Here is a 27,127-nt window from a genome sequence, read left to right on the forward strand (position 1 = left end):
TCTACTTGTCCTTACCTGCCTTGGAATATAGCCTTATTGTCCAAGAGCAGGGTGTAATCAGGCCCTTTGCCAGGGTTAAATATGGACAAACCCCCTCCATAAGGAGGAACAGAAGAAGTGGTTCCAGATTCAGAATGAATGGACATGAGTACCTAGACCAGTTTGAACCCAGAACTCCCAGGGTAAGTGGCTTGGGCTGTGTGGTGGGATTTGAACACAGCAGGAGGTATCCTGGGATGCCCCCCCACCCCAACGCCCACGTCAAGTGACAGAAATCCTGGGTGGAACTTACCATGAAGGTAATGAGATGATCTTCCCTGAAAGATCTCCTGAGCGCATTATGCTAAGTGAAATAAGTCAGACAGAGAGAAACAAATACTGTACGATCTCACTTACATGTGGAATCGTAAAAAAACCAAACTGAAATCATAGAAACAGAGAACAGATTGGTTGTTGCCAGAGGAGACGGGGGTAGGGTGAATGAAGGGGGTCAAATGTATGAACCTCCAGCTATAAAATAAAATCAGGGGATGTACTGTACAGCGTGGTGACTATCGTTAACAATACTGTATCATGTATTACAAAGTTGATAAGAGAAGAGATCTTAAAAGATCTCATAAGAAAAAAAATGCTATTAACCTCTTGAGGTGACAGGTGTTAACTAAACTTGCGCTGACCATTTTACAATGATCATATATTAAATCATTATGTTGTACACCTGAAACTAATAACAATGCTATATGTCAATTATATCTCAATAAAACTAGGGAAGAAAGATCCCTAAGGACCTGTGAATGGATGGATCAATAGCAGCTCAGCGTCAGATGCTAGGATATTTCAGACCTAATTCTCAGCGGTGGCACGCGCTGGCCTGAGCGCCCATCAACAATACAAGCGTACAGCCCAGAGCCCAGTTGCCTGGGGATGGAGGGCAGCAGGCTCTCCACAGCCCCCTCAGCGTTTCTTGTCCTATTACAGCATTCATTTGACACCTATTTCTAAACCCTTAGGGTAATTATGGAAAAAAATAATGGTTAACTGGGAGTTTGTGAAATCTCTTAATGGTTTACTCCAGATCCTACAATGAATAACAGGGAGAGATTGAAACCCAAAAAAAGTGACTCAGTAAAGATGAGTGGTACATTGTGGTCAAAAACAAAGAAACAGAGGCAGGAAAGGAGAGATCCATGGGCTCATTGGCCCATGGCCATCCAGAACAGTTCTCTACAATGTTCTGATGGTCTCTGGTTCTGACGGGAGCCACGGGAAAGTTCTGCCAAGTCACGCCAAGTCTGCAGAAAACCTCAGTGAGCTTTCTGGACAGAGGAATGTGACACAGAAGAACTAGGGCCACGTGACTGGACCTCATTATCTCAGTGCCTTTGATAACATACTGGAGAGCAGAGTGGGGTTTTGAATCGACTGATATCTTCCATAAATGGACTCTAAATGCAGGCTTACAATGCTTCCAAAACCTCCCCAGAGAAATTCCTATTATGTACATGAAGGGAGAATGAAGCCAGCCCCATTTGGCGGGGTAGAGAACATGTTCTGCCGAGTGAAACTTCACGGCTTCTGTGTTCAGTGCCCATGGCATGTTCCTACTAGACCATGGCCCTGCACACAGAGGGGCAGGTGAACTGAAAAGATGAGTCAGATGGTGCTGGCAGTGCTGGGAAAGTCTCTGCTCTCTAAAATATCAAAACCACAAGGCAAGATATCAATAAGGGTAACATTTCTACAAAGTCCCTAATGAGTTATGAGCCAGTGTTATGACAAATGTTACTCAGAGTTGCTATAGCAAAATAGAGTGACATTATCTTTTTCCATTAGCCTCCTATCACTACACCAGCTAAAATCAAGAACGGGTTGAGAAGCATCACTAGCAACTGTTGCTCTGTGGAACTGACACTCTCAGGGAAACCTCAGAACTTTAAGTGTACAATACGTGTGTGTGTTCAGTTGTTCAGTCATGTCTGACTCTTTGTGATCCCACGGACTGTAGCCCACCAGGCTCCTCGGTCCATGGGATTCTCCAAGCAAGAATATTGGAGTCGGTAGCCAAATGGCACCCCACTCCAGTACTCTTGTCTGGAAAATCCCATGGACGGAGTAGCCTGGAAGGCTGCAGTCCATGGGGTTGCTAAGAGTCAGACATGACTGAGCGACTTCATTTTCACTTTTCCCTTTCATGCATTGGAGAAGGAAATGGCAACCCACTCCAGTGTTCTTGCCTGGAGAATCCCGGGGATGGGGGAGCCTGGTGGGCTGCCGTCTATGGGGTCGCACAGGGTCGGACACGACTGAAGCAACTTAGCAGCAGCAGCAGCCATTTCCTTCTCCAAAGTGTACAATGCAATTCGCTTTATTAGGAAATAAAGGCACAGAAGAATGAGGTGACTCAACTCAAATGTCACCTGCCCAGAGGGGCCTCCTCTGACCAGCCTTCTCCATTCTTCCCTGTGCAACAACTTCTAGTTACCCTTTAACACATATCTTTGACAACCATCAAGTTGTCTTCTGAATTGGCGCAAGTGTTTGTCCCTCCTTCCCGTCTGAATGTAGACCCCAGAGAAAGGGAATTTGCATGGCTCATTACTCTGTCCCTAATACCTTGAGAGAGGCTGGCATAGAGTAAGCTTGCAATAACATTTGACTGGTTAGCTTTCCAACTGCCAAATGACAAACAGTTCAATCATCTGTAACAGAAGGCTTCGTGGAGTCCAGAAAAACCAGTATTCATATCAACTTTTCAAGAATGAGCACATACAAGAATGAGCAGTCTTTTTTATTATAGACATAACAGTTAAATCAGTATATAGAGGCAGCACAGTCTGAAGCAATGCCATGCCAAGTGTGGTCTGTGGACCAACAGCATCAGTATCCCTTGGCAGTTTGTTAGAAATGCAAAATCAGGGCCCCACCACAGACCCAGTAAATATCTGTAGGTGGAGCCAAAAAAATCTGTTCAGCAAATTTTCCATGTGATTCTTATGTATCCTAAAGTTTTGAGTAACTAATTTGGAAATAAAAGTGAGAAAAATGAAATGTCATAAGGACTAGGATTTTCTTAGGGACAACTGGTTCATTCTTGATGTCATTGAGATTTTTTAAAAGTCAGGACAGGGCCCTCCCTGGTGGTCCAGTGGTTAAGGATCCACCTTGCAATTCAGGGGACACCGGTTCAATCCCAGGTCCGGGAAGATGCCGATGCCATGGAGCATCTAAGTCCAAGCACCGAAGCTCCTGAAGCCCACGTGCCTCGAGTCTGTGCTCTGCGTCAAGAGGAGACACCGCAGTGAGAAGCTGCTCACCACAACTAGAGAAAGCCCATGTGCAGTAACAAAGACACAGCGAAAAATAAATGTAATGAAAATAAATATTAAAAAGCCAATCAGGACGGAAGAGGAGGAGGAGGCATTATACTCAAAATTGTATGCATGAATACGGTGCTCTGCCTACACGGGCCCTCAGACACCTACTCCACATCCCGCTGCACTGAGGCTCCGCTGCCCTGGGCTTCCCAGATGGCGCTAGTGGTAAAGAACCTGCCTGCCAACGCAGGAGACATAAGAGACGAGGGTTCAATTCCTGGGTCGGGAAGATCCCCTGGAGGAGGAAATGGCAACCTACTGCAGTATTCTTGCCTGGAGAATCCCATGGACAGAAGAACCTGGTGGGCTAGAGTCCCTGCTGTCGCACAGAGTCAGACATGACTGAGGATCTACGCACACACACACAGTATATCCTGCCCAGACTAAGCAGCTAGCAAATCGACTGCGCTCTTCGTGCACAAAACTCACACTTCACTCAGCTTCCCTCTCCTTCCCCAAGGCAACACCATCTGTGGCTCTCTCAAGAAATCATTCTATAGGTGACTGATCAGGCCAGTCGAGAAAAGGCAGCCCAGCGGGGCCCAGCGGGCAACCGTGCCATACCGTGATTCAGATGTCTGATGCAGTCACTCAGGACAGCGCTGAGCTTCTTCTGGCCAGCGGCATCCTGGAAGCAGAAGTAGCCGTGTCTGAGGAAGGGCTGCCACAGGTACACCGGGAATTCCTTGGGCAGGACCACAAAGGCTTGCATGTTCTCCTTCTCATTGGATGCTGAAGAAACACGGAAAACACCAAGACATCTTAAAATGTTTATGTCTTATTTTAAATTCCTATTTCAGGCTGTGAGAGCTTACTTCAGGCTGTGGGGCAACCAATGGGCTGAAAAGGTGGTATGAAATGTCTTCACAGGGTCGGGGCAAAGGAGAGTCCAGGCTCCCCTTGCACGCCACCACCAGCTTCACCTGCCTCACTCGAGCAGGTGGCCTCATCTCTTATCCACAGGGATGGCTGAGGCCATCAGACACAACCGAGCTCCGCTGCCTCATCTGGAATGAGCTACAGTCAGAGTTGGGTCTTTCCTCGGCTGCCACTGTGTCCACCCGTTGGGCCCTCACCCTACCAGCTCCCAATTCACCAGCTCTGCTCTCCGCTCTCCACTCTCTTCCCACCCCCACCCCTCAATCACTGCCAAACCAGCATTTGCAGCTTTGATGCCATCAACCCTTATTCTCACCCTAAACTTGTTCCTTCTTCACCAGTCCCCAAACCAAACTGCCTGGGTCACTGATGTCATCCTTACTGCCGGCTTATGGCTTCTTCTTTATTACCCACCCTTTCAACCTGATCAGGGATTATCTGTTGCACCCAGTTACCCCTTCCTTTGAAAACATTCTCTTCCCTTGACTTCCAGGAGGGTGACCTTCTCCACGCTTTTTAAACATCACTGCCCCTTTTCACTTTTATTGGTTCCTCTGCCCCTTCTCTCCATCTCTCTCTTTAAGTGTTGGTGTTTACCCTGTTCTGCACTGGTTTCTGCCCCACTCTCTTCTCTACTCTCCCGAGGGAGGTATCGTCATCCTTCCTATGACTTTGTTTATTGCTTCTGCAGTTCATGCTTCTTTTTTTCTCCTTTCCCTCTATCATACTTTTGCAGAGAAAACTCTCATTCATCCTTCGAAACTCAGTTCAAAAGCCACCTCCTCTGGGATGCCTTTGTTGGCACCACCCTCTGCCACCAGAGACAGTAGGGTGCTCCCTACCTTGTCTTCTCAAAATATAATGATCTGTGTTTGTCTCTGGTTCTCACACTCAGAGTGAGTGACATAAAGTGAGGTAAACATCCCCCACCTCCAATTAGGGCTTCCCTGGTGGCTCAGAGCTAAAGAATCCACCTGCCAATGCAGGAGATGCAGGTTTGATCCCCGGGTTGGGAAAATCCCCAAGAGAAGGAAATGGCAATCCACTCCAGTATTCTTGCCTGGAGAATCCCATGGACAGAGGAACCTGGCAGGCTAGAGTTGGACATGACTGAGCGACTAAACAACAACAACCTCCAGTTAATTCTCCCCAGAAGCAGAACCACTGCCCTGGAGCTCCTTGAGGGTGGAGGCTCCATCATACATATCTCTGCATGCTCAACTCATAGCATACAAACCCAGTAGATGTTGTACTACAGTTTGTTAAATGAATAAATATGTTATGTGGTCCTAGGAAATTTTTAAAGCCTTAAACAATAGAACTTTCAGCCCTTTCTTCAAAATCAATTCCAAGAAACTCAAGTTGAGCCATACAATTACTCAGATCTCCTGTCTAAACTTTATTCCTCTCCATGCATTCCATTTCTATGATACTGCATTCATTTAAATGAGCCCCAGCTTGTTTCTAGAGTCGTGGAAAACAAGCAGAAGGAAAAATGAATTCTGGGCTCCCTGCCCACATAATGGGCACTATCTCAAGGGAAGCAAGAGGAGAGGGACCTACTAAGAGGCAACTGAAAGCACTGGGCATACCAAGAAATGGATCATAACCATGAGGAAAGCTGCAGAACAGACTCCTGCTACCGGCAAGCTGAGATTGGTTTAGATATAGAATAGATTTCTTGGGGCATACATGGGAGTTCCATTTCTGAACTTCATAAAGCTGAACATGTTGTGAGCACAATCTTGAGCTCACCAGTCCCAAGCAAAATACCAAGGAATGAATCAGCATACGAATGCCAACAAATGAATAAATGATTGAATACTGTAGCAGAGACCTCTGGCTGTAACACATTTCTATCCTCTCCTCTTTCTAATAAAATCCCTGATTTTTAGTTTAGCAAGTGCCATTATAGACTAAAGACTACATTACCAGCCTCCACTGCAGTTTGGTTTGCCAACGCCACTAAGTTTTGGCCAACTACTGTGTAAAGAAGACCTATATTGATAAACCCGTTAGTGTTTTTGCTCAAGTGAAGTTAATTCCTCCAATCTTTACGGTGCCTTTATTCTTTTCAATAAAATTAGAATCACACAGCAATCACAGTTTGTGAAACAACACTCCTTGCCCTTTCCAAGATGTCACAATATTGTATGAACAATTGAAAGCAATATTCACCCTTTACGTTTCAAAGCTTTGGCAAGCCCCATAAAATTCATTTCTATTGTTCTCTAGTTATAACTCACTTAACCTCTTACAATAATTTTCCAGATGCCATTTTTTCCAGTCTGCATTTTTTCTGAGTTGAGTTACAAGGATATCACAAATGATCTCCTATAGAATATTCTATTTTTAAAACTGAGAAGGCCACAACATACAATTTAAACAGTCACTGAAATACCCAGTCTGAAGTTCTGGGTCAAGTGGCAGTAGTCACCCAGGCCTTGAGTTTTTTATTCCTTTTCATTCCTTCTGACTGGATCTCATCAATAAATCAATTAATGTATTATCTGCTCTGACGGATTTCATTGGAAAGTTCTTTTAAGAGGTTCTAAAGAGCCAACATGTTGGTATCCCCATTTCTAGGGGCAGCTCCAGAGCCAAGAAAACACGTAAGTAGACATTAAAAGAAAATATAATAATACATATACTACACATAAAGTGTTGTTTTAGCTTGAATTACTTAGTAAGAGTTTGTTAATCTAGGTTTATGGTTCATGTACTAATCCTATAATAGCATTATTAAAAACACTACACTAAGCATTCTGCACTGAAATAACAATCGATAAAATTATTTTACATTTTCCCCCATAAATTCCAGTGAAATGATTACACCTATTAATAAGAACCAGGACTCTTTTCAAGAAACTAAGTAATTATTGTGTGCTTTGATTTACACAAAGCCAAATGGAGTTATTACATTATCCACAGTTCATGAATCTCTATGAAACGCTCTATTTGGTCTGTATATTATCCCTTACACTCTCGGCATGGAGAAAGTGAAATGAATGAAAATGAAAGTATGTTAGAGTTGGTAATAACCTTCTAGATTTTCAATTTCAAGTCCCTAGAGTCAGGAGAAACAGAATTCAAAAAGGTTCAGCAATGGCTAAGGAAAATGCTTGTTAAGCATCACAGAACCAGATGAAAATTCAGTCTTCGAATTCTCAGTTCAATGCTCTTTCTATAGCAGTATTCAGCTATTATTTATAGATATGCTAATTAATGCAATGGTTTTTTACACAGTACCTAAGAGTTACTCTAATGCCTAATGCCTACTAAAAGTATTTTGTTGACTTAGGATATTTTATCGCAAATCATCCTAAAATTAGAAAAATAATGTTTGCTGACAGGTTTTACTGAAAGATAGGATTGTACATTTCACAGACTGGGCCCGAAACATTTATTTTTGCTGTCCTGTGTAAAGCTTGCAATTATTCCAAAGCCTCAAGATATCTGACCAACAGTACATTTTCTATATGCTAGAAACACAGTGACTGACTTGTGTATTACCCAATATGATTTAAAGTAATAGAAGTGGTACAAGGTTTACCTGAATTAGAGAAATTATATCTTCCATTTGCCTATGGAGAATGTGTGTCTAGCCCAGGGTTCCTCAACCTTGGCCTATTGATATTTAATGCCAGGTGATTCTTCAACGTCAAAGACAGTTCAGTGCATTGTCAGATATTTAGCAATAATTACTGGCTTCTATTCATTAAATGTCTATTGCACCATCCTCCCATGTTGTGATGACCAAAAATATCTCCAGATACAGCCAAATGTCCCTGGAGAGTGAAATCCCCCCACCCTCACCCTTGAGAAGAACTGGTCTAACCAAACAGAACATGTTTAGGAATTTTGTCTTGGGAAGGAGTGCTCAGTAACTCACCAATAGGGTCTGGGAAATGCCGATCAGATAATAAATTGTATTCATCTTCTGAGGTTAGCACCTTGCCACCAGCTGGAAGAATTCGGCTTTTAGGGGGAGCTCCTTTCTGATAGGCCTAAGAAAGGAAAGGCAAAAATCAGTGGACTTTTTCCTCATTGGCTTTTTGGGAAATATCAGGAATACTAGAAATAGACAACCCAGACACTATACACTCAGAGACAGAAATTCCCACACTATATCACTGAGTAAGAGCCATTTATACAAAAATTATATTTTGCACCAGAAGCCTCTGTCATAGTAAACATCAGGACTTGCTCTAGGACCAAAAAAGAAAGAAAGGCTCTTATACTTTTCACTGGCTATGTTCTGGCTGTAGTGATTGGGACAGGGAAGGGCACGTGACCTCAGGATGTCCAATCAGAGTGAGTGTTAGGGTCAGCAAGAAAGGTTCTTACAGTTTCCACTGGTTATATCCTGGATGCAGCGATTGGGTCAGGAATGATCACATGACCTGATTCAATCCAATCATAGTGAGCTTCAGGACTTGCAAGCGAGGCTGACAGAAAGCCTCAGCTCTGAGAGAAGGTTGAGGACAGGACACTGGGCTGCCATCTTGTTTACTGTGGAGAAGTCTGAAGGTTTCTGGCCATGGAGATTTGGGCCTGGTAAGGAAGCTGGGCTGAATGAAGGCAAAGATTTCAGATGGAAGCAAGAGCAAACTGAGTTCTGATATCACTGGCGCCATGAATCCAACTGCACCTGAAGCTGGGCCTGTGCCCTGGGTATTTTAGGTCAGGAGTCAACCAATCCCAGCCCTTTTTTCCTTTTTTTAATTTAAATCTTAAAATTCCCCCCCCCCCTTTTTTTTTTAAACTGAAGGATAGTTGATTTCATGGATCACAGCCTTGTCATGGAAAAGAGGCTTGCATAACTCAATAAAGCTAAGAGCCATGCCACGCAAGGCCACCCAAGATGGACAGGTCATAGTGGAGAGCTCTAACAAGAGGTAGTTCACTGGACAAGGGAATGGCAAGCCACTCCAGTATTCTTGCCATGAGAACCCCATGAACAGTATGAAAAGGCAAAAAACCGTGACACAGGAAGATGAAGCCCCAGGTCCAAAGGTGTCCAGTATGCTACTGGAGAAGAGTGGAGAAATAACTCCAGAAAGAATGAAGTGGCTGGGCCAAAGCAGAAAGGACACTCAGTGTTGGATGCATCTGATAGTGAAAGTGAAATCCAATGCTGTAAAGAACAATATTGCATAGGAACCTGGAATGTTAGGTCCATGAATTAAGGTAAATTGGACATGGTCAAGCAGGAGATAGCAAAAGTGAACACTGATATATTAGGAATCAGTGAACTAAATTGGACTGGAATAGGTGAATTTAACTCAGATGACCATTATATCTACTACTATGGGCAAGAGTCCCTTAGAAGAAATGGAGTAGCCATCGTAGTCAACAAGGGTCCAAAATGCAGTACTTCAGTGCAGTCTCAAAAATGACAGAATGATCTCAGTTTGTTTCCAAGGCAAACCATTCAGCAACACGGTAATCCAAGCCTATGCCCCAACCACTAATGCTGGAGAAGATAAATGGTTCTATGAAGGCCTACAAACCTTGTAAATAACAAAAAAGATTTCCTTTTCATCATAGGGGATTGGGATGCAAAAAGGGAAGTCAAGAGATACCTGGAGTAACAGGCAAGTGTTGCTCTGGAGTACAAAATGAAGCATGGCAAAGGCTAACAGTTTTGTCGAGAGAACACACTGGGCACAGCAAACACCCTCTTCCAACAACAAAAGAGACAACTCTACACATGGACATCACCAGATGGTCAATACCCAAATCAGGCTATATTCTTTGCAGCTGAAGATGGAGAAGCTCTATACAGTCAGCAAAAAGCAAGACCTGGAGCTGACTGTGGCTTAGGTCATAAACCCCTTACTGCAAAATTCAGGGTTAAATTGAAGAAACGAGGTAAATTCAGGTATGACTACTAGACCATTCAGGTATGAGCTAAATCAAATCCTTTATGATCATACAGTGGAGGTGACAAATAGATTCAAGGGATTAAATCTGGCAGACAGAGTGCCTGAAGAACCATAGAGAGAGGTTCATGACATTGTACAGGAGGCAGTGACTAAAGCCATTCCAAAGAAAGAGAAATGTCAGAAGACAAAACGGTTGTCTGAGGAGGCCTTACAAATAGCTGAGAAAAGAAGAGAAGTGAAAGGCGAGGGAAAATGGGAAAAACATACCCAACTGAATGCAGAGTTCCAGAGAATAACAAGGAGAGATAAGAAGGCCTTCTTAAGTGAACAATGCAAAGAAATAGATGAAAACAACAGAATGGGAAAGACTAGAGATCTTGTCAAGAAAACTGCAGTTATCAAGGGATCATTTCAAGCAAGGGTGGACACGATAAAGGACAGAAATGGCAAGGACCTAACAGAAGCAGAAGATATTAAGAAGCAGTGGCAGGAATACACAGGACTACACAATAACAATCTTAATGACCTGGATAAGCATGATGGTGTAGCCACTCACCTAGAGCCAGACATCCTGGAGTATGAAGTAATGTGGGCCTTAAGAAGCATTACTAATAACAACGCTAGTGGAGGTGATGGAATTCCAGCTGAGCTATTTCAAATCCTAAAAGATGATGCTGTTAAAGTGCTGCACTCAGTATGTCAGCAAGTATGGAAAACTCAGCAGTGGCCACAGGACTGGAAAAGGACAGATTTCATTCCAACCCGAAAGAATGGCAATGCCAAAGAATGTTCAAATTACCGCACAATTGTGCTCATTTCACAAGCTAGTAAGGTTATGCTCAAAATCCTTCAAGTTCGGCTTCAGCAGTAAATGAACTGAGAACTTCCAGATTTACAAGGTGGGTTTAAAAAGGCAGAGGAACCAAAGATCAAACTACTAACATTCACTGGATAATAGAAAAAGCAAGAAAATTCCAGAAAAATATCTACTTCTGCTTCATTGACTATGCAAAAGCCTTTGGTTGTATGGATCACAACAAACTATGGAAAATTCTTCAAGAAATGGGAATACCAGACCACCTGACCTGCTTCCTGAGAAATCTGTACAGCAGGTCAAGAAGCAACACTTAGAACCAGACACGGAACAATGGACTGGTTCCAAATTGGGAAAGGAGTACAAGAAAGTTGTATATTGTCACTCTGCTTATTTAACTTATATGCAGTGTACACCCTGTGAAATGCCAAGCTGGTTGAAGCACAAATTGGAATCAAGATTGCTGGGAGAAATATCAGTAATCTCAGATATACAGATGATGCCACTCTATGGCAGGAAGTGAAGAGGAACTAAAGAGCCTTTTAATGAAGGTGAAAGAAAAGAGTGAAAAAGTGGGTTTGAAACTCAACATTCAGAAAACTAAGATCATGGCATCTGGTCTCATCACTTCATGGCAAATATTAATAAAGAGGGGTAAGTGGAAGCAGTGACTGATTTTATTTTCTTGAGCTCCGAAATCACTGCAGACTGTGACTGCAACCATGAAATTCAGACACTTGCTGCTTCGAAGGAAAGTTATGACAAACCTAGACAGCATATTAAAAAAGCAGAGACACCACTTTGCCAACAAAAGTCTGTATAGTCAAAGCTATGGTTTTTCCAGTAGTAATGCACAGATGTGAGAGTTGGATCATAGAGAAGGCTGAACACTGAAGAATTCATGCTTTCAAATTATGGTGCTGGAGAAGACTCTTGAGAGTGCCTTGAGCTGCAAGCAGATCAAACCAGTCAATCTTAAAGGAAATTAACCCTGAATATTCATTGGAAGGACTGATACTGACGCTGAAGCTCCAATACCTTGGCCATCTGATACTAAGAGTCAACTCATCTGAAAAGACCTTGAGACTGGGAAAGATGAGAAGACTGGGAAAGAATACTGGCAAAATGAGAAGGGGGAGGCAGAGGATGAGATGGTTAGATAGCATCACCAACTCAGTGAACATGAATTTGAGACAACTCTGGGAGACAGTAGAGAACAGAGGAGCCTGGCATGCTACAGTCCATGGGGTCACAAAGAATTGAAGAAACCGTCTTTTCTCCACTGTATATTCTTTCCTCCTTTGTTGAAGATTAATTGATTGTAGTGTGGGGGGTTATTTCTGGCCTCTCTATTCTATTCCATTGACCCATATGTCTGGTTTTGTGCCAATAATATGCTGTTTTGATTAATGTAGCTTTTTTTTTTTTTTTTTTGCAAGATCCTATGACCAGCTCTAGACTAGAGCAATTGCTTCAGTCAGGGTAGAGCTTTACTTGACCTGACATGGGTCACAGTGCCTCCTGGAGCTAAGGTGAAAAAAATGTTTACGTACTTGCTACTGGTGGGTACTTCAGTACTTTTGTGTAATGGTCACAAGATGATAAATCAGAGTCTCTAATCTCAGGGAGATTCACTGTGGATATGTCTCTCAAAGGAGAGAAATGTAATCTCAGTAACTTCTAGAAATTCTGCACTACACTTATCATTTCAGATGCTAGCACCTGAATCATTCTAATAACCACAAAAATGACGACACATACAGATATTTACAGCACAAAATACTTGGGAGACTGATGACTAATGAGACTGTGGGACACGCAAGTGCAATTATGGCTGCTAAGGATTTTTACCAAAAGCATAAAAATGTAACAATGATAAAATATGCCACCACTTGCCCTCATACATGAGGCTGTTTTTCAGTAAAATGGTCTAGGGTGGAATTATAATATCATGACATCTGAACAATTCTGGTCAGCAGACAGAACACTCTGCTGTTTGGGAAACATAACAGGATTGCAAAGCATCATGAAAGCAGTGAAGTATTTGGTTAAACAGATATACTCATGCAGACATACAGATAAGATAAAATGTAAGTATGTGCTCTGAAGGGAGGGCATAAGTTAAGGGAAAATTGTGAGATTAACAAGCACAAGCAAGTTGAGAACTGAAACCATAAAACTGTGGGACCTAAAGTCTGGCACGGTGGTTCTCTTGGGAATACCTAAAATAACGTTAATAACGGCCACAAAATTGGAGTAGCGATAACATATTCTGCATCAATAAGATAGTGATTGAAGAAACCCAAACAAAACAAACTCCTGTATGTCTAAGAAGGCTGTTTTCATTTTTGTAAGAACCACTAATCAACTGCTCAAGCATATCAGCACCCACAGCAAAAGAGAGAAGAACTGAAAATGGCGTGATTTGGAGAAAGTTTAGGAACAGTTTGATTCAGACTGGCCTCAGATCTAAACTGTGTTATCTAATCTAGGTTTTTAAAAACATTATATATTATTTAATCCTCAAAACAGCATTGTCAATTAGACATTATTTCCATTTTATCAATGAGAAAAGTGAAACTCAAAGAGGTAAAATAACTTGTCAATGACCCAGTGGTGAGAAGGTGATGAATCCAGCCCCAGGAAGCAGGAATTGAGAATGAAGATAAGAATGCTCATTTTTTTCCCCTATTCAATTACCAGCCGAAACTGGATTCTCGATAAAAGAATTGGTAATTTATAGATATTTAATGTATAACTTTTAGGTGTAAGTTTTTTTTTTTTTTTTTTTTTTTGGCTGTACTGTGTGACATACGGGATCTTAGTTCCCTGAACAGGGATTGAACCCCTGGCCCTGCAGTCCTGCAGTGGAAGCCTGGAGTCCTAACCACTGGACCACTCAGGACTTCCATCTTAGGTGTAATTAAAAAAAAAAATCCTTTTGTAATTAATAAACAGGCTATCATTAAAACTTTGAGGAACTATGGCACACTGCATGGGCATTTTTTTCCAAGTTAAAAAAAAATTGGTTTTTACCAAACTCAGTGACCATATCTTAGCAACCAGAACAAGTTCACTTGAAAATGATGAACAAAGCAAAGAAAGCAATATAGTTCATAAATTGTAAGCTCAGGGAGCAAGTTTTAACCTTAAAATGAAAAGGGGAAAAAAAACAAAATTTGATTCAAAATGAAACTTCAGTTAGTGCCAAATGTGATGAAAACTTTAATAAATACAAGAGTGAGTTCATGAGTGTTTCCTCCACATCAGCTAGTTGTCATACCAACAACTGCTCTATATTGGGCTCTGCTAGCACTTGGCCATATGCTAAGGGCTTCCGTGCATTCATGTGTTCAGTCCTCACAACAACATCGTGATGAAAGAACCATGCTTACCATTTTACAGATGAGAAAACTGAGGTTCACAGAGATTAATAACTTATGCAAGGACACATATATCTAGAAACTGGTAAAGGTGTGGTTCAAAGTGCAAAATATCAACCATTACACTACACTGCCTCTTCTTAAGCTTCCCTGAGAGGATGAAGTAGTGGGACACGTGAAATATAAAGTGATTTGTTGTAATTATCATTATTATTTGCACTGTGTTGATCATTTGCTTCAAAGAGCAAATCAAATGTTGAATAAAATCCTAAAACAGAGAAACCAAAGAAGCTATTAACTTAATGAAGGTTAGAAAGAATAAGACTACCCAAGAAAGTGGTATAAGTATGCCTGGGAAGTGGTATAATACATCTGCATTCTATGTTATTTCTGTTTTCCATCAGAAATGGGAAGGAAACATATTGTCAGCCTGAAGCCTCTTCCTAATGGTTTAGCATCAGAGGTGATTACTCAGAGTATCTGTAGAGGATGTCTTGACTAGTTTTGAACTTAGAGTCAAGAAAGTAGAGTTTTAAATTGGTTACTACCTTTAATTCATAGATAGTCACTATTCATTTCAAAGGGAACTTGAGAATCTATCTACTGATTCTCTGAATATGTGTACCGTATGAGATCTAGAAGGAATCAGTGTGATCATTCAGTCTCACACTCTAGTTTAATGGAGACCAGAGCTCAACTTTAGTTTTCCAAATTCTCTGCCCAGTGTTCTTTCATCTATACCACATTACCACCTTTGATGGGGAAAGACATGGGAGCCAATAAAATCTCAGGTGCTAGGCACTTTACATAAGTTACCTCGCTTTCTCCACATTTTACAAACAAGGAAAAGAATGAGATAAGCAGGGAAAAGCTAATGAAAAAAAATCCATAAGTATAAATGGAATAAAGTGTGTGAAATGTTCTGAATTTTTAGGAACCCATGCAAATCCAAACACAATCTTAATAAACAATTCTTCAGCAACACAGGAGGCTTAAGACTGGGAAGATGCAGAGACACAGAGCAGAGAGGGAGAGCTGTCGGAGGTGGCTGGGACAGACCTCGAAGCCCAGTGATTACAGGAAAAGGTTCCTGCACTGGTCACTCAGTAGAACCTTCCATGTTCACACTCACTTGTAATTACTTGTACAAAGTCTATCTCGCCCACCAGACTGCAAGCATCTGTGTGCTCTACAGCGATACGCCTAGAACCTACTATAACCCACAGTAAGCATCTGTTAATGGAAATGAATACCTGAATCCGTTAGTACTCGTTGAATCAGTCAGTCTCAAAGAACAGGGCATGCCAATCGACCCAGACAACATTTAAGAGGACTGCAAGAGCCAGCAGCAATGAGGCATGTCTTACCTCTCTGTTCTCGTAGCTTTCCACAGCAAAGTCATTTTTAACCACAACGTATCTCTCTTTCCATTTCTTTATGTCTTCAGCAAACTGTGACAGTTCTCCTTCATACAAAACAGTTCCAGGCTCCAGCGGCGGCTTAAAGAAGATGAATACAATTAACCATGACGACAAAAGAGGGCATATATCTTGCTATCACTGTCTATTCACGGTATTTCAAGGAATATTTTTGGAAACTATCTTGCGCTGAGATCCTCGGGAAATTGTTGTTTCCCCCACTTCCCTCCACACTTCCCATTCCTACTTCTCCTGACCAAATGCAAATATTTGTCTTCTTGATAACTTTGTAATCTGCATTCCCTCCATTATCCTCCAAGAACAGAAGCATATGGGAGAAGGGATTATAGTAGCAAGGTTATGCCTTGCATATGTGTGGTACTTAAATTCTTCATACACTCTGTGGAAGAGAGGGACAGTGGTGGATAGCTGTAAGTTGTAAACATCTATCCCAGCATCCTGAATATGGGTTAATTCCTGAAAAAACGGGCATTCACAGGCTGTTCCCCTATTGGTCAACCTTCAGTGGCTGCCTCAATAGTTCATGCTCAGCGGTTTTCCCAAACGCAAAACTCTGGGGACCCAGGCTATAAAACTTAACCTACCTCCAAGCTCCTCAAAGAGATCATGCTTGCTCTCTGGTTAAAGAACAAGCAGGCAAGTCAGCAAACCTTCATTCTACCTCTTCAATTTAAAGGTTTGTGGATTTCACATTAATTATGCTGGTGATAACGGAGAAGGCAATGGCACCCCACTCCAGTACTCCTGCCTGGAAAATCCCATGGATGGAGTAGCCTGGAAGGCTGCAGTCCATGGGGTCACTGAGGGTCAGACATGACTGAGCGACTTCACTTTCACTTTTCACTTTCATGCATTGGAGAAGGAAATGGCAACCCGCTCCAGTGTTCTTGCCTGGAGAATCCCAGGGACGGGGGAGCCTGGTGGGCTGCTGTCTATGGGGTCACACAGAGTCGGACATGACTGAAGTGATTTAGCAGCAGCAGCAGCATGCTGGTGATAAATATGCTTTAGGGAAGTCCCTGTTAGGTTCCTAGACAGGTTTCTATTGGGCTAACTGTGTAAGGGATAATTCTCATCCTGCCTCATGTATTATCTCAAAATATAGGAATGGGCTTCTTGTCTTTCACATGTCACTGACTTTATAATTATGTTATTCATAAACTATAGCACCTCTCTTTCTGACTTACTTCACTCTATAAAACAGGCTCTGGGTTCATCCACCTCACTACAACTGACTCAAATTCATTCTTTCATGGAATTTAGAAAAATTGATGACCAGATTTTCAGGGAAGGAATGGAGACACAGATGTAGAGAATGGACTTGCGGGCACAGTGGGGGAGGGAGAGAGTGGGACGAATGGAGAAAGTAGCGTCAACATATATTCACTATCGTGTGTAAAGGGGATCTTCCCGACCCAGGGATTGACAGGGTCGCCTGCACTGCAGGCAGATTCCTTACCATATGAGCCACCAGGGAAGCCCCAGACAGAGAGCTGGTGAGAAGCTGCTGTATAACACAAGGAGCTCAACCTGGTGCTCTGTGATGACTCAGAGAGGTGGGATGAGGGGAAGGGGCGGAGGTTCAAGACGAACGGGATATATGTGTAATTATGGCTGATTCACATTGTTGTACGGCAGAAACCAACACAACATTGTAAAGCAGTTTTCTTCCAATTATAACATGAATTAAGAAAGAGAAAAAACAGTAGTGCCTTTAACACAATATTGTAAGCCAACTGTATCTTTATGAAAGAAAATCATATTCCCTTTAGAAACATCTCTCCACTTTCAAGCAAAATTTACACGAAGCATACAGAGAAAATAGATATACTCATCTTTTTAAAAATCCATTCAGGGATGGAATTTCTAAGGTAAATTTCAGGATATTGAGACAGATGATGAGGTACTCTCCTACCTGGACTCCTGAACATGTAAAAGAGGCCCTCAGTCTCCTCTTTAAATGAGACTGAAACCATATATAAGCATAACTTCATAGTTGTTACACACAGCACTTCTTAAAACTGGGCCACTTAAATCAACTGATATGCTTGTTAAAAATATGGCTCACCCTAGATTTATTATATAAGAATCTCTGGGGATGTGGACCAGAATTTTAACTTTTATCAAACTCCCTAAATTTTTTCAATAACTGGTTTATGGCAATGACAATCCGTTATCTCTGCAAACCCATGTCACTAAATCTGTTGGTCAACTTGCAGCAGTATTGGACCCATTTATCATTCAACCTTTCTTGAAATCCCTTCTTTATTTGTCTCAGGAACATTGCACTTCTCTGATTTTTTTTTTTTCCTACTCCACAGGCTATTTTTTATCAGTCCATCTTGCTGGAATCTTCTCCTTTTTCTGATCTCCAAATGTTGAAGGGGCCAGGACTTGGTCATAGAACCTCTCCTTTTCTGTTTACACTTTCCCTTGATTATGTCCCATGACTTTATTTATTTTTTTTTTTTTCCAAAACACTTAAGTTTTATTGAAAACAATAAAATACAGAAACACCAGATTCTCATTTTAAAGTAAAACTGACAGCATCTTCCAGAACTTTCCTAGTATTCCACCATTCTTATCATTATTTAAAAAACAAAGCCAAGTTCCAGATCCAAAATAATCCCATGACTTTAATACCAGTTCAGTTCAGTTCAGTCACTCAGTCGTGTCCGACTCTTTGGGACCCCATGAATCGCAGCACGCCAGGCCTCCCTGTCCATCACCAACTCCTGGAGTTCACTCAGACTCACGTCCATTGAGTCAGTGATGCCATCCAGCCATTTCATCCTCTGTTGTCCCCTTCTCCTCCTGCCCCCAATCCCTCCCAACGTCAGAGTCTTTTCCAATGAGTCAACTCTTTGCATGAGGTGGCCAAAGTACTGGAGTTTCAGCTTTAGCATCAGTCCTTCCAAAGAAATCCCAGGGCTGATCTCCTTCAGAATGGATTGGTTGGATCTCCTTGAAGTCCAGGGGACTCTCAAGAGTCTTCTCCAACACCACAGTTCAAAAGCATCAATTCTTCGGCACTCAGCCTTCTTCACAGTCCAACTCTCACATCCATACATGACCACAGGAAAACCATAGCCTTGACTAGACGGGCCTTAGTCGGCAAAGTAATGTCTCTGCTTTTGCATATGCTATCTAGGTTGGTCATAACTTTTCTTCCAAGGAGTCAGCATCTTTTAATTTCGTGGCTGCAGTCACCATCTGCAGTGATTTTGGAGCCCCAAAAAATAAAGTCTGACACTGTTTCCACTGTTACCCCATCTGTTTCCCATGAAGTGATGGGACCGGATGCCATGATCTTCGTTTTCTGAATGTTGAACTTTAAGCTAACTTTTTCACTCTCCACTTTCACTTTCATCAAGAGGCTTTTTAGTTCCTCTTCACTTTCTGCCATAAGGGTGGTGTCATCTGCATAGCTGAGGTTATTGATATTTCTCCCGGCAATCTCGATTCCAGCTTGTATTTCTTCCAGTCCAGCATTTCTCATGATGTACTCTGCATATAAGTTAGATAAGCAGGGTGACAATATACAGCCTTGACGTACTCCTTTTCCTATTTGAAACCAGTCTGTTGTTCCATGTCCAGTTCTAACTGTTGCTTCCTGACCTGCATACAGATTTCTCAAGAGGCAGGTCAGATGTTAGAAGCTAAGAAATCCCAAATTTCTATTCTCTAGCCTCAACCTCTCCACTGAGCTCCAAATCAGAGCATTTAACTATCTATTTCAATGTTTCCACAGGTGCATGTCAAAAAAGTATCTTAAACATAACATGGACAAACGTGAACTCAGGACCCCCGTTCACCTCTGACTCTCCTAAGTAAAAGACAAGCCCAACTGCTGATTTGCTCAGGCTGAAAGCTGTCATCACTAATTTCTCTCTTCTTCTGTTCTCTCATATCCAACCCATCCGCAAGTTCAGTCAGCTCTGACTTGGAGTCTTCTCAGAACTCCCATCACCACCCTAGTCCAATCTGCCATCATCCTTCTCTTGGACTGCTACAGTGTCTTGCTTGCCAGTTTCTAGTTCCCTCTCATGTCCCGCCCTGTAGTCTATCTCTACAGAAAACCCAGGGAGATCCCTTAAAATTCTAAGTCACTCTGTATTCCATACTCTCCAATAACTTCCCATCGCACTTAAAATAAAAACCCTTATTGTGGTCTATGGCCCTATATGATCTGGCTTCTATCAGTCACTCTGTATTCCTTTTTCAACTCTCCTCCCTTGCTCACATGGCTCTCGACACACTAGCCTTCCTGCTGCGCTTTTAATTGCAGCAAAATCTTTGCAATTTTGTTCCATGTGCTTAGAACACTCTTTCCACAGATACTCACACAGCCTATTCTTTTATTTCACTCTAGTTTCTGCTCAAATGTCATCTCCACAAAAGGCTTCTCTGAAATATTCATGACTCCTGCTTTATTTTACTTGATAGCATTTCTTATTACCTGATATCACCTGACATTCATGTATTTATTTATTGTCTTTCTTCTATTTGAATATTAACAGGAAAGCAGAAAACTTCTCTTGCTCTCCAGTACTTAGGGTAGGGCTTGGCAAGCAAACATGCATGCTAAGTTGCTTCAGTCATGTCTGATTCTTTGCAACCCTATGGACTGTAGCCTGCCAGGCTCTTCTGTCCATGAGATTCTCCAGGCAAAAATACTGAAGTGGGCTGCCATGCCCTCCTCCAGGGCATCTTCCCGAACCCATGTCTCTTGTCTCCTGCATTGGCAGGCAGGCTCTTTACCACTAGCGCCACCTGGGAAGCCCCAGGGCCTGGCACATAGTATTAATAAATATCTGTTTAGGCTGTGGATAAATATTATAATGGAGCAAAGGAGAAAGAATAAACTACAGTTTAGAAGATAAAATCACATTTGATCAATGACCAAAATAAAAATGCCAGAAGTATGAGGCATTGAAATTATGACTTTTTTTGTACTGAACTTCATCAGAGCAAGTCAGATTTCCTGACATCAAAGCATCAGTGTGGAAAAAGATGATAAAATTGAAATCATGCTTGTTTTCTTTTTCATATGGATTGCACCATCAACAAGAAATCATATGTTCTAACTTCCAGGCAAATAGTTTTTTGAGCTTGATTTGAGAACAGATTTTTAAAACTGTCACACAAATTATTGTTTATTTCAGAAATATCATGAGCTATAAACCATTCTTAGTGGGAGAAATATGGAAACCAAATGTCCATGGGTTACCTTGGTCTTCAAAAACTGTGATGTTAAATCTCTTTGCTGTTCTACTTCACTGCGTACATGGTTGCAGAAAGCCACAGAGTACTGCCGACTGTAGTAGGGACTGAAGTTTTTGATGGCTGCCTCAGTTTTCCCTGAAAAAATATGAAAATTAGAATTTAGAAATGTATCATCTGTCACAGAATAGACATATCTCTCCATAATTCTATAAATACCCCCTCAAGGTTCCCCACACCTCTGCTTTCTAGGGATCTGTTATTTCCCCACAGTTCCTGAGAACGTGGATGCCTTGATTCCTCCCTTCTGGCATCACCCTGAGTGACTTCAAGGTCCCCGAGGACCATCTATCCAGTAAGCAACTTGCTCCACTTTATATAACAGCCCATCGTCATGACCATAAATGCAACCATCCTCCTAGTTCTACAAGCACCCTGCCACCTCACCCTGTCCTCCCCTTCTTGCTCTTCGTTATCCTCTACTTTAAGTCATTCAACGTCTCCTGCACAGCAATGCCACGGTCCCAGGGTCCACCATTTCAGCTCTGGACACACATCACTCCCATTTTTTTCCCCCCAGATCCTGAGGCTCCACTTCTAGTCCTGCGGATCCACAGCCCTGGATAAAATCAACAAACTATTTCTTCTAGTTTTGCTCCTATGTCTCTGGTCTAAAAGTTTTTTTGTGATTCAAAGAATTATAAAATTACCATGGGGAAGCTTTTGGCTTAGGAATCTCGAGACCTGAATTTTGGTCTCAATTCTAGAAGACAGAGAAGTGAACCAGCGGTATGACCTTGGGTGTCACTCATTCTCTCTGGGCTCGTGTCCTAACTATAAAAGAAGGTGCTCACTAGTCCACACTTTTCTTGGAATCTACGTGACAGTGAAATATAACCGTGGAAGTACAGCTGTCTGACAGCTAAGACTGATAACTGCAATATGATCTCTCAGCACCAGAAGAAAATAAAGCTGAAGATTAATCATGTCAGGGGTATGGGGGGGTGGGGGGAGGTTGAGGACTGGAGATGGAGGGAGAGGCAGTGTTAGGCACTGGAATGCTCTTGAGCTTTTCCAACCTGGGCAACCAAACTGCAGGAAAGGAGAAGGAAAAATAGGCGAGGAAGGGCAAAGGAGCATTCTGAAGCAGATGAGAAATCCTCACAACGTTTCAAGCACTTCCCACCAAGAACAGAAATAAATACAGGTCCCACTGACTGTGCTCACCAGCTGTTAGTCCTTGGAATGAAATGTTAGTTTGAGAAAAGTAAATCTGATATAATATTCCAAAATATTTTAAAATGTTTTCATGGGAACTTGGTATAATTTTTGTTTTCAAATTTGATATAGTCAACAGAGAAATATTAAAACATACAGGCAACATTTGTTTAGAGCTATTATGCATGTAAAATTTCAAAACTAAGTGAAGGGTTATAACCACATAGATAAAGATACTCAATATGAGAACTGTGAATCCACACTTGCCAACTTTTATGCCCCAAACACCCACAAGTGTATGAGTTGTTGTTCAGTCGCTCAGTCATGTCCAACTCTGTGACCCCATGACGGCAGGACACTAGACTTCTCTGTCCTTCACCATCTCCCAGAGCTTGCTCAAACTCATTTTCTCTATATGGAAAGGCCTACTGTAGCCCAGGCATTTAGGTCTCATAATATATATGAGGTAAAGGAGAATTCTCACTTATTCCCTCAATAAAATGACATTTTCTGGTTGTATTCATGAGTTTTAATAATTGCTACTTGTAAGGTGCTTTGAGACCTACTAATAATAGGTTCTGTAGAAATGCAAATAAAAGCTCCTATAATTTGAATCAGGCATGCTTTTCCTTGCTCTGTGAGTTTACGGTATTACTATTAATCAGTATTTGCATAATACTCTCACATGCTCAGGCTTTTAAGTATCTAATTGGTCATTATTTTATTAGCTTTTATGCAGTACATAAGAAGGAAAATTCTATATACTTGTCTATAATTTCCTTGTATAGGCGTGGGGCATCTTTGAGAATTCCCACAATGAGGGTATCTCACCTCACTGAAACATATAAATGAATAACAAAAGCTGCCCATTAGGTCCAAGTAACCACTGTTTAGTCTAGCAGAACAGCTGGTTAATTTCTGATGCGAATTTTTGCACGCTTGCAAGCACTTGGATTTAAATAAAAAGAGATGGATGTCATTGTATGATGAGTTCTACAGAACCTTGAAACCTGATATCCTGCCACATCACCGAACCTCCCTCAAGGATGTTCTGTTTCTACTGAGATGCTACAATGCCTCTGCTCCCTTCCAACACAGGAGAAAAACGCTTCTGTGTCTTGAATATCTACAGATGAAGGAGGGGGTACTCATAAAAAAGGGATCACAGCTTTCGAGGGTAATTAACCTAATGACTCTCCAAATGTGAACAAAACAGCTAATAACATCACAAATTCTAGGAGGAAAATAAAAGCTATTCCCAAAATGTATCTAGATTTTAGATTCAGCTGATCTAAACCCAAATAAAAGAATGCCTGGTGTAGGGATCTTGACAATTTGGGAAAAGCCTAGAGTTGGGGCAAAATAACACTGTAGTTAGGAGGATGGATTCTGGAGTTAGATAAGGGATGAATCGCATCTCTGCTACTTACTAGTAGTAAGATTTCATACCAGTTTCTTCCCCTCGTATAAAATGAAGCCAGTAAGAGTAGCATTCTCATGAATTGAGGTGTTATATTACTCAACCATTAAACATGAAATATTGCCATTTGTAAGAATGCATCTGGAACTAGAGAATATTATGCTTAGTGAAATGTCAGGCTGACAAATACTGTATGATACCACTTATATGTGGAATCTAAAAAGTAACACAGATGAATGTATATGCAAAACAGAAATAGACTCACAGATATAAAACACAAGCTTGTGGTTGTCAAAGGAGAGAGGGAAAGCAAAATGACAAATTAGGGGTATGGAATTAATAGATACAAACCACTATATGTAAAATAGATAAGCAACAAGGATATACTGTATAGCAGAGTGAATTATACCCATTATCTTATAATAACCTATAATGGAATATAATCTGCAAAAATACTGAATCACTTTACTGCACACCTGAAACTAATATAACATTGTAAATCAGCTATACTTCGATTTAAAAACAAGAGTAACAATCTCACAGTGTGGTTGTCATTACATGAAATAACACAGTGAAGTGCTCAGCACTGCATTTGGCACATAGAAAGGGCTCAGTAATCCCTAGTAATTATATTGATGATGAAGAACTCAAGCTAACCACCCGGGGAAGGTCCTTAAGCCAAACCAAGGAATGAAGAAGTCAAAAGCAAGTTGTCTACCATAACTCTTTAACTAGGACCTGCCCTGTTGCTTACAAAACCACTATCCTACTCACTGAAAGCTCAGGACAAACATAACCTACATTTTCACAGATGTTTTAGGAACACTTACTAGCATGTAAGAGGCTCTCAGTGCAACCTGAATTAAAATCAACTAAATCAAACATTAGCCTTAATGAGCCAAAGTGAAAAGGCAAGTTAGTATATGTATTACACTGAGTTCCCCGCTCTGAGCCTAAATTTTTTAAATTGAAATTTAGTTTATTTACAATGTTGATTATTGCTGTACAGAAAAGTGATTCAGTTATACATATACTGTTGTTGGGCTGTTCAGTCACTAACTCATGTCCAACTTTTTGCAACCTCATGGACTGCAGCATGCCAGGCTTCCCAGTGTTTCACTATCTTCCAGAGTTTGCTCAAATTCATGTCCGAGTCACTAATGCCATCTAGCCATCTCATCCTCTGCCACCTTCTTCACCTTTTGCCTTCAATCTTTCCCAGCATCGGGGTCTTTTCCAATGAGTTTGCTCTTGACATCAGGTGGCCACAGTATTGGAGCTTCAACTTCAGCATCAGTCCTTTCAGTGAATGTTCAGGACTGATTTCACTTAGGACTGACCAGTGTGATCTCCTTCCTGTCCAAGGGACTCTAAAGAGTCCTCTCCATCACAACAACTGGAAAGCATCAATTCTTTGGTGCTCAGCCTTCTTTATGTCCAACTCTCACTTCTGTACATGACTACTGGAAAAACCATAGCTTTGACTATATGGGCCTTTGTCGGCAAAGTGATGTCTTTGTTTTTAAATAAGCTGTCTGGGTTTGTCATAGCTTTCCTTCCAAGGAGCATCTTTTAATTTCATGGCTGCATACATTCTTTTTATTTTTTTTTTTCCATTATGGTTTATCATAGGATATTGAACATAGTTCTCTCTGCCCTACAGTAGGACCTTACAGCTTATTCATTCCATATATAAAAGTCTACATCTATTAACCCCGATCTTCCACTCCATCCCTTTCCCAAGCACCTTCCCCTTGGCAACCACCAATCACTACTCTACGTCTGTGATTCTGCTTCCATTTCATAAATAGGTTCACTTGTCCTATTTTAGATTTCACATATAAGTGATATTGCATGTTATTTGTCTTCCTTTTTCTGATTTATTTCACCTAGCATGATAATCCCTAGGTCCATCCATTTTGCAGCAAATGACATTATTTCATTCTTTTTAATGGCTGAGTAATACTCCATCATATAGCCGTACTGTGTTTTTGTCCATTCATCTGTCAATGGACCCACAGTGGCTACACTGACTTATATTCCCACCAACAGTATATAGGAGGGTTCCCTTTATCTCCACATCCTCTCAAGCATTTGTTATTTGTAGACTGTTTAACAATGGTCATTCTGACTGGTGTGAGGTGGCACCTCTTTGTAGTTTTGATTGGCATTTCTCTAATAATTAGAGAAATGTTGAGTATCGTCATGTGTCTATTGGCCATTTGTATGTCTTCTTTAGAGAAATGCTTATTTAGGTCTTCTGCCCATTTTGGGGTAAGACTGTCTGTTTTCTCGTTGTTGAATTGTATGAGCTATTTGTATATTTTGGAAATTAAACACTTGTCAGTTGCATCAATTGAAATATTTTCTCCCATTCTGTAGGTTGTCTTTTTACTTTGTTTATGGTTTCCTTTGCTGTGCAAAGGTTTGCAACTTTGATTAGGTCCCGTTTGTTTATTTTTGCTTTTATTTGTATTGCTTTGGGGCTTCCCAGGTGGCACAGTGGTAAAGAATCTGCCTGCCAAAGCAGGAGACACAAGAGACACTGGTTCAATCCCTGGGTCCAGAAGACCCCCTGGAGAAGAAATTAGCAACCCACTCCAGTATTCTTGCCTAGAAAATTCCATGGACAGAGGAGCCTGGTGGCCTACAGTCGGACTTGCAGAGTCGGACACAACTGAGCAACTGAGCGCAAGAAAACATTGGTATGATTTATGTCAGAGAAGGTTTTGCCTATGTCCTCTTCCAGTAGTTTTAGGGTATCATGTCTTATGTTTAAGTCTTCAGCTATTTTGAGTTTGATTTTTGTGAATGGTGAGAGGGTGTGTTCTAACTCCATTGATTTACATGCAGCAGTCCAATTTTCCCAGCACCACCTGATGAAGAAACTATCTTTTCCCTAGTGTATATTCTTGCCTCCTTTGTCAAAACTTAACTGACCATAGGTGTGTGGGTTTCTTTCTGGACTCTCTATTCTGCTCCATTGATTCATTTGTCTGTTTCTGTTCTAATACCACACTGTCTTGATTACTATAGCTTAGTAGTATTTTCTGAAGTCTGGGAGGGTTATGCCTCCTGATTTTTTCTTTTTTGTCGAGGATTGCCTTGGCAATTCTGGGTCTTTTATGGTTCCATATGAATTTTAGGATTATTTCTTCTAGTTCTGTGGAAAATGTGTGAGCCTCAATTTTGTCACCTATAAAATGGGGGTTATAAGACACTCATTTTCACAGTGCTTTGTAAGTATTCAATGGGATGTTCTGCAGGTTAAAAAGTACCTAGAGCAGTATCAGACACTTTAGATACTCAATAAATTTTGACTATTATTACTATTAATTAATATCCCATCATAAGGGCATTCAAATAAGTGGATCAGCCCACAGGTACCACACAAAATAATTTCTGCTTAACCCAGCTTGTTTCCACAGTTCTCAAGATTCTTGAGTATTGAATTACCTTCCTCTCCACCCTCTGCAATTTAGTATCATA

General features: G+C 41.3%; 1 protein-coding gene across 1 annotated transcript in view; it reads right to left on the minus strand.

Annotated features, from left to right (window-relative positions):
* Positions 1 to 27,127, minus strand: part of NIBAN1 (niban apoptosis regulator 1) — a 169,784-nt gene that overhangs the window by 75,473 nt on the left and 67,184 nt on the right. Inside the window, exons 2-5 of the mRNA XM_052654001.1 lie at positions 21,008 to 21,138; positions 15,706 to 15,837; positions 8,146 to 8,260; positions 3,939 to 4,106 (exon numbers count right to left, since the gene is read on the minus strand). Coding sequence (XP_052509961.1) covers positions 3,939 to 4,106; positions 8,146 to 8,260; positions 15,706 to 15,837; positions 21,008 to 21,138 — 546 coding nt within the window. The remainder of the gene's footprint in view (positions 1 to 3,938; positions 4,107 to 8,145; positions 8,261 to 15,705; positions 15,838 to 21,007; positions 21,139 to 27,127) is intronic.

Source organism: Budorcas taxicolor, chromosome 16 (genome assembly GCF_023091745.1).
Source record: "Budorcas taxicolor isolate Tak-1 chromosome 16, Takin1.1, whole genome shotgun sequence".
In the NCBI taxonomy this organism is placed as follows: domain Eukaryota; kingdom Metazoa; phylum Chordata; class Mammalia; order Artiodactyla; family Bovidae; genus Budorcas; species Budorcas taxicolor.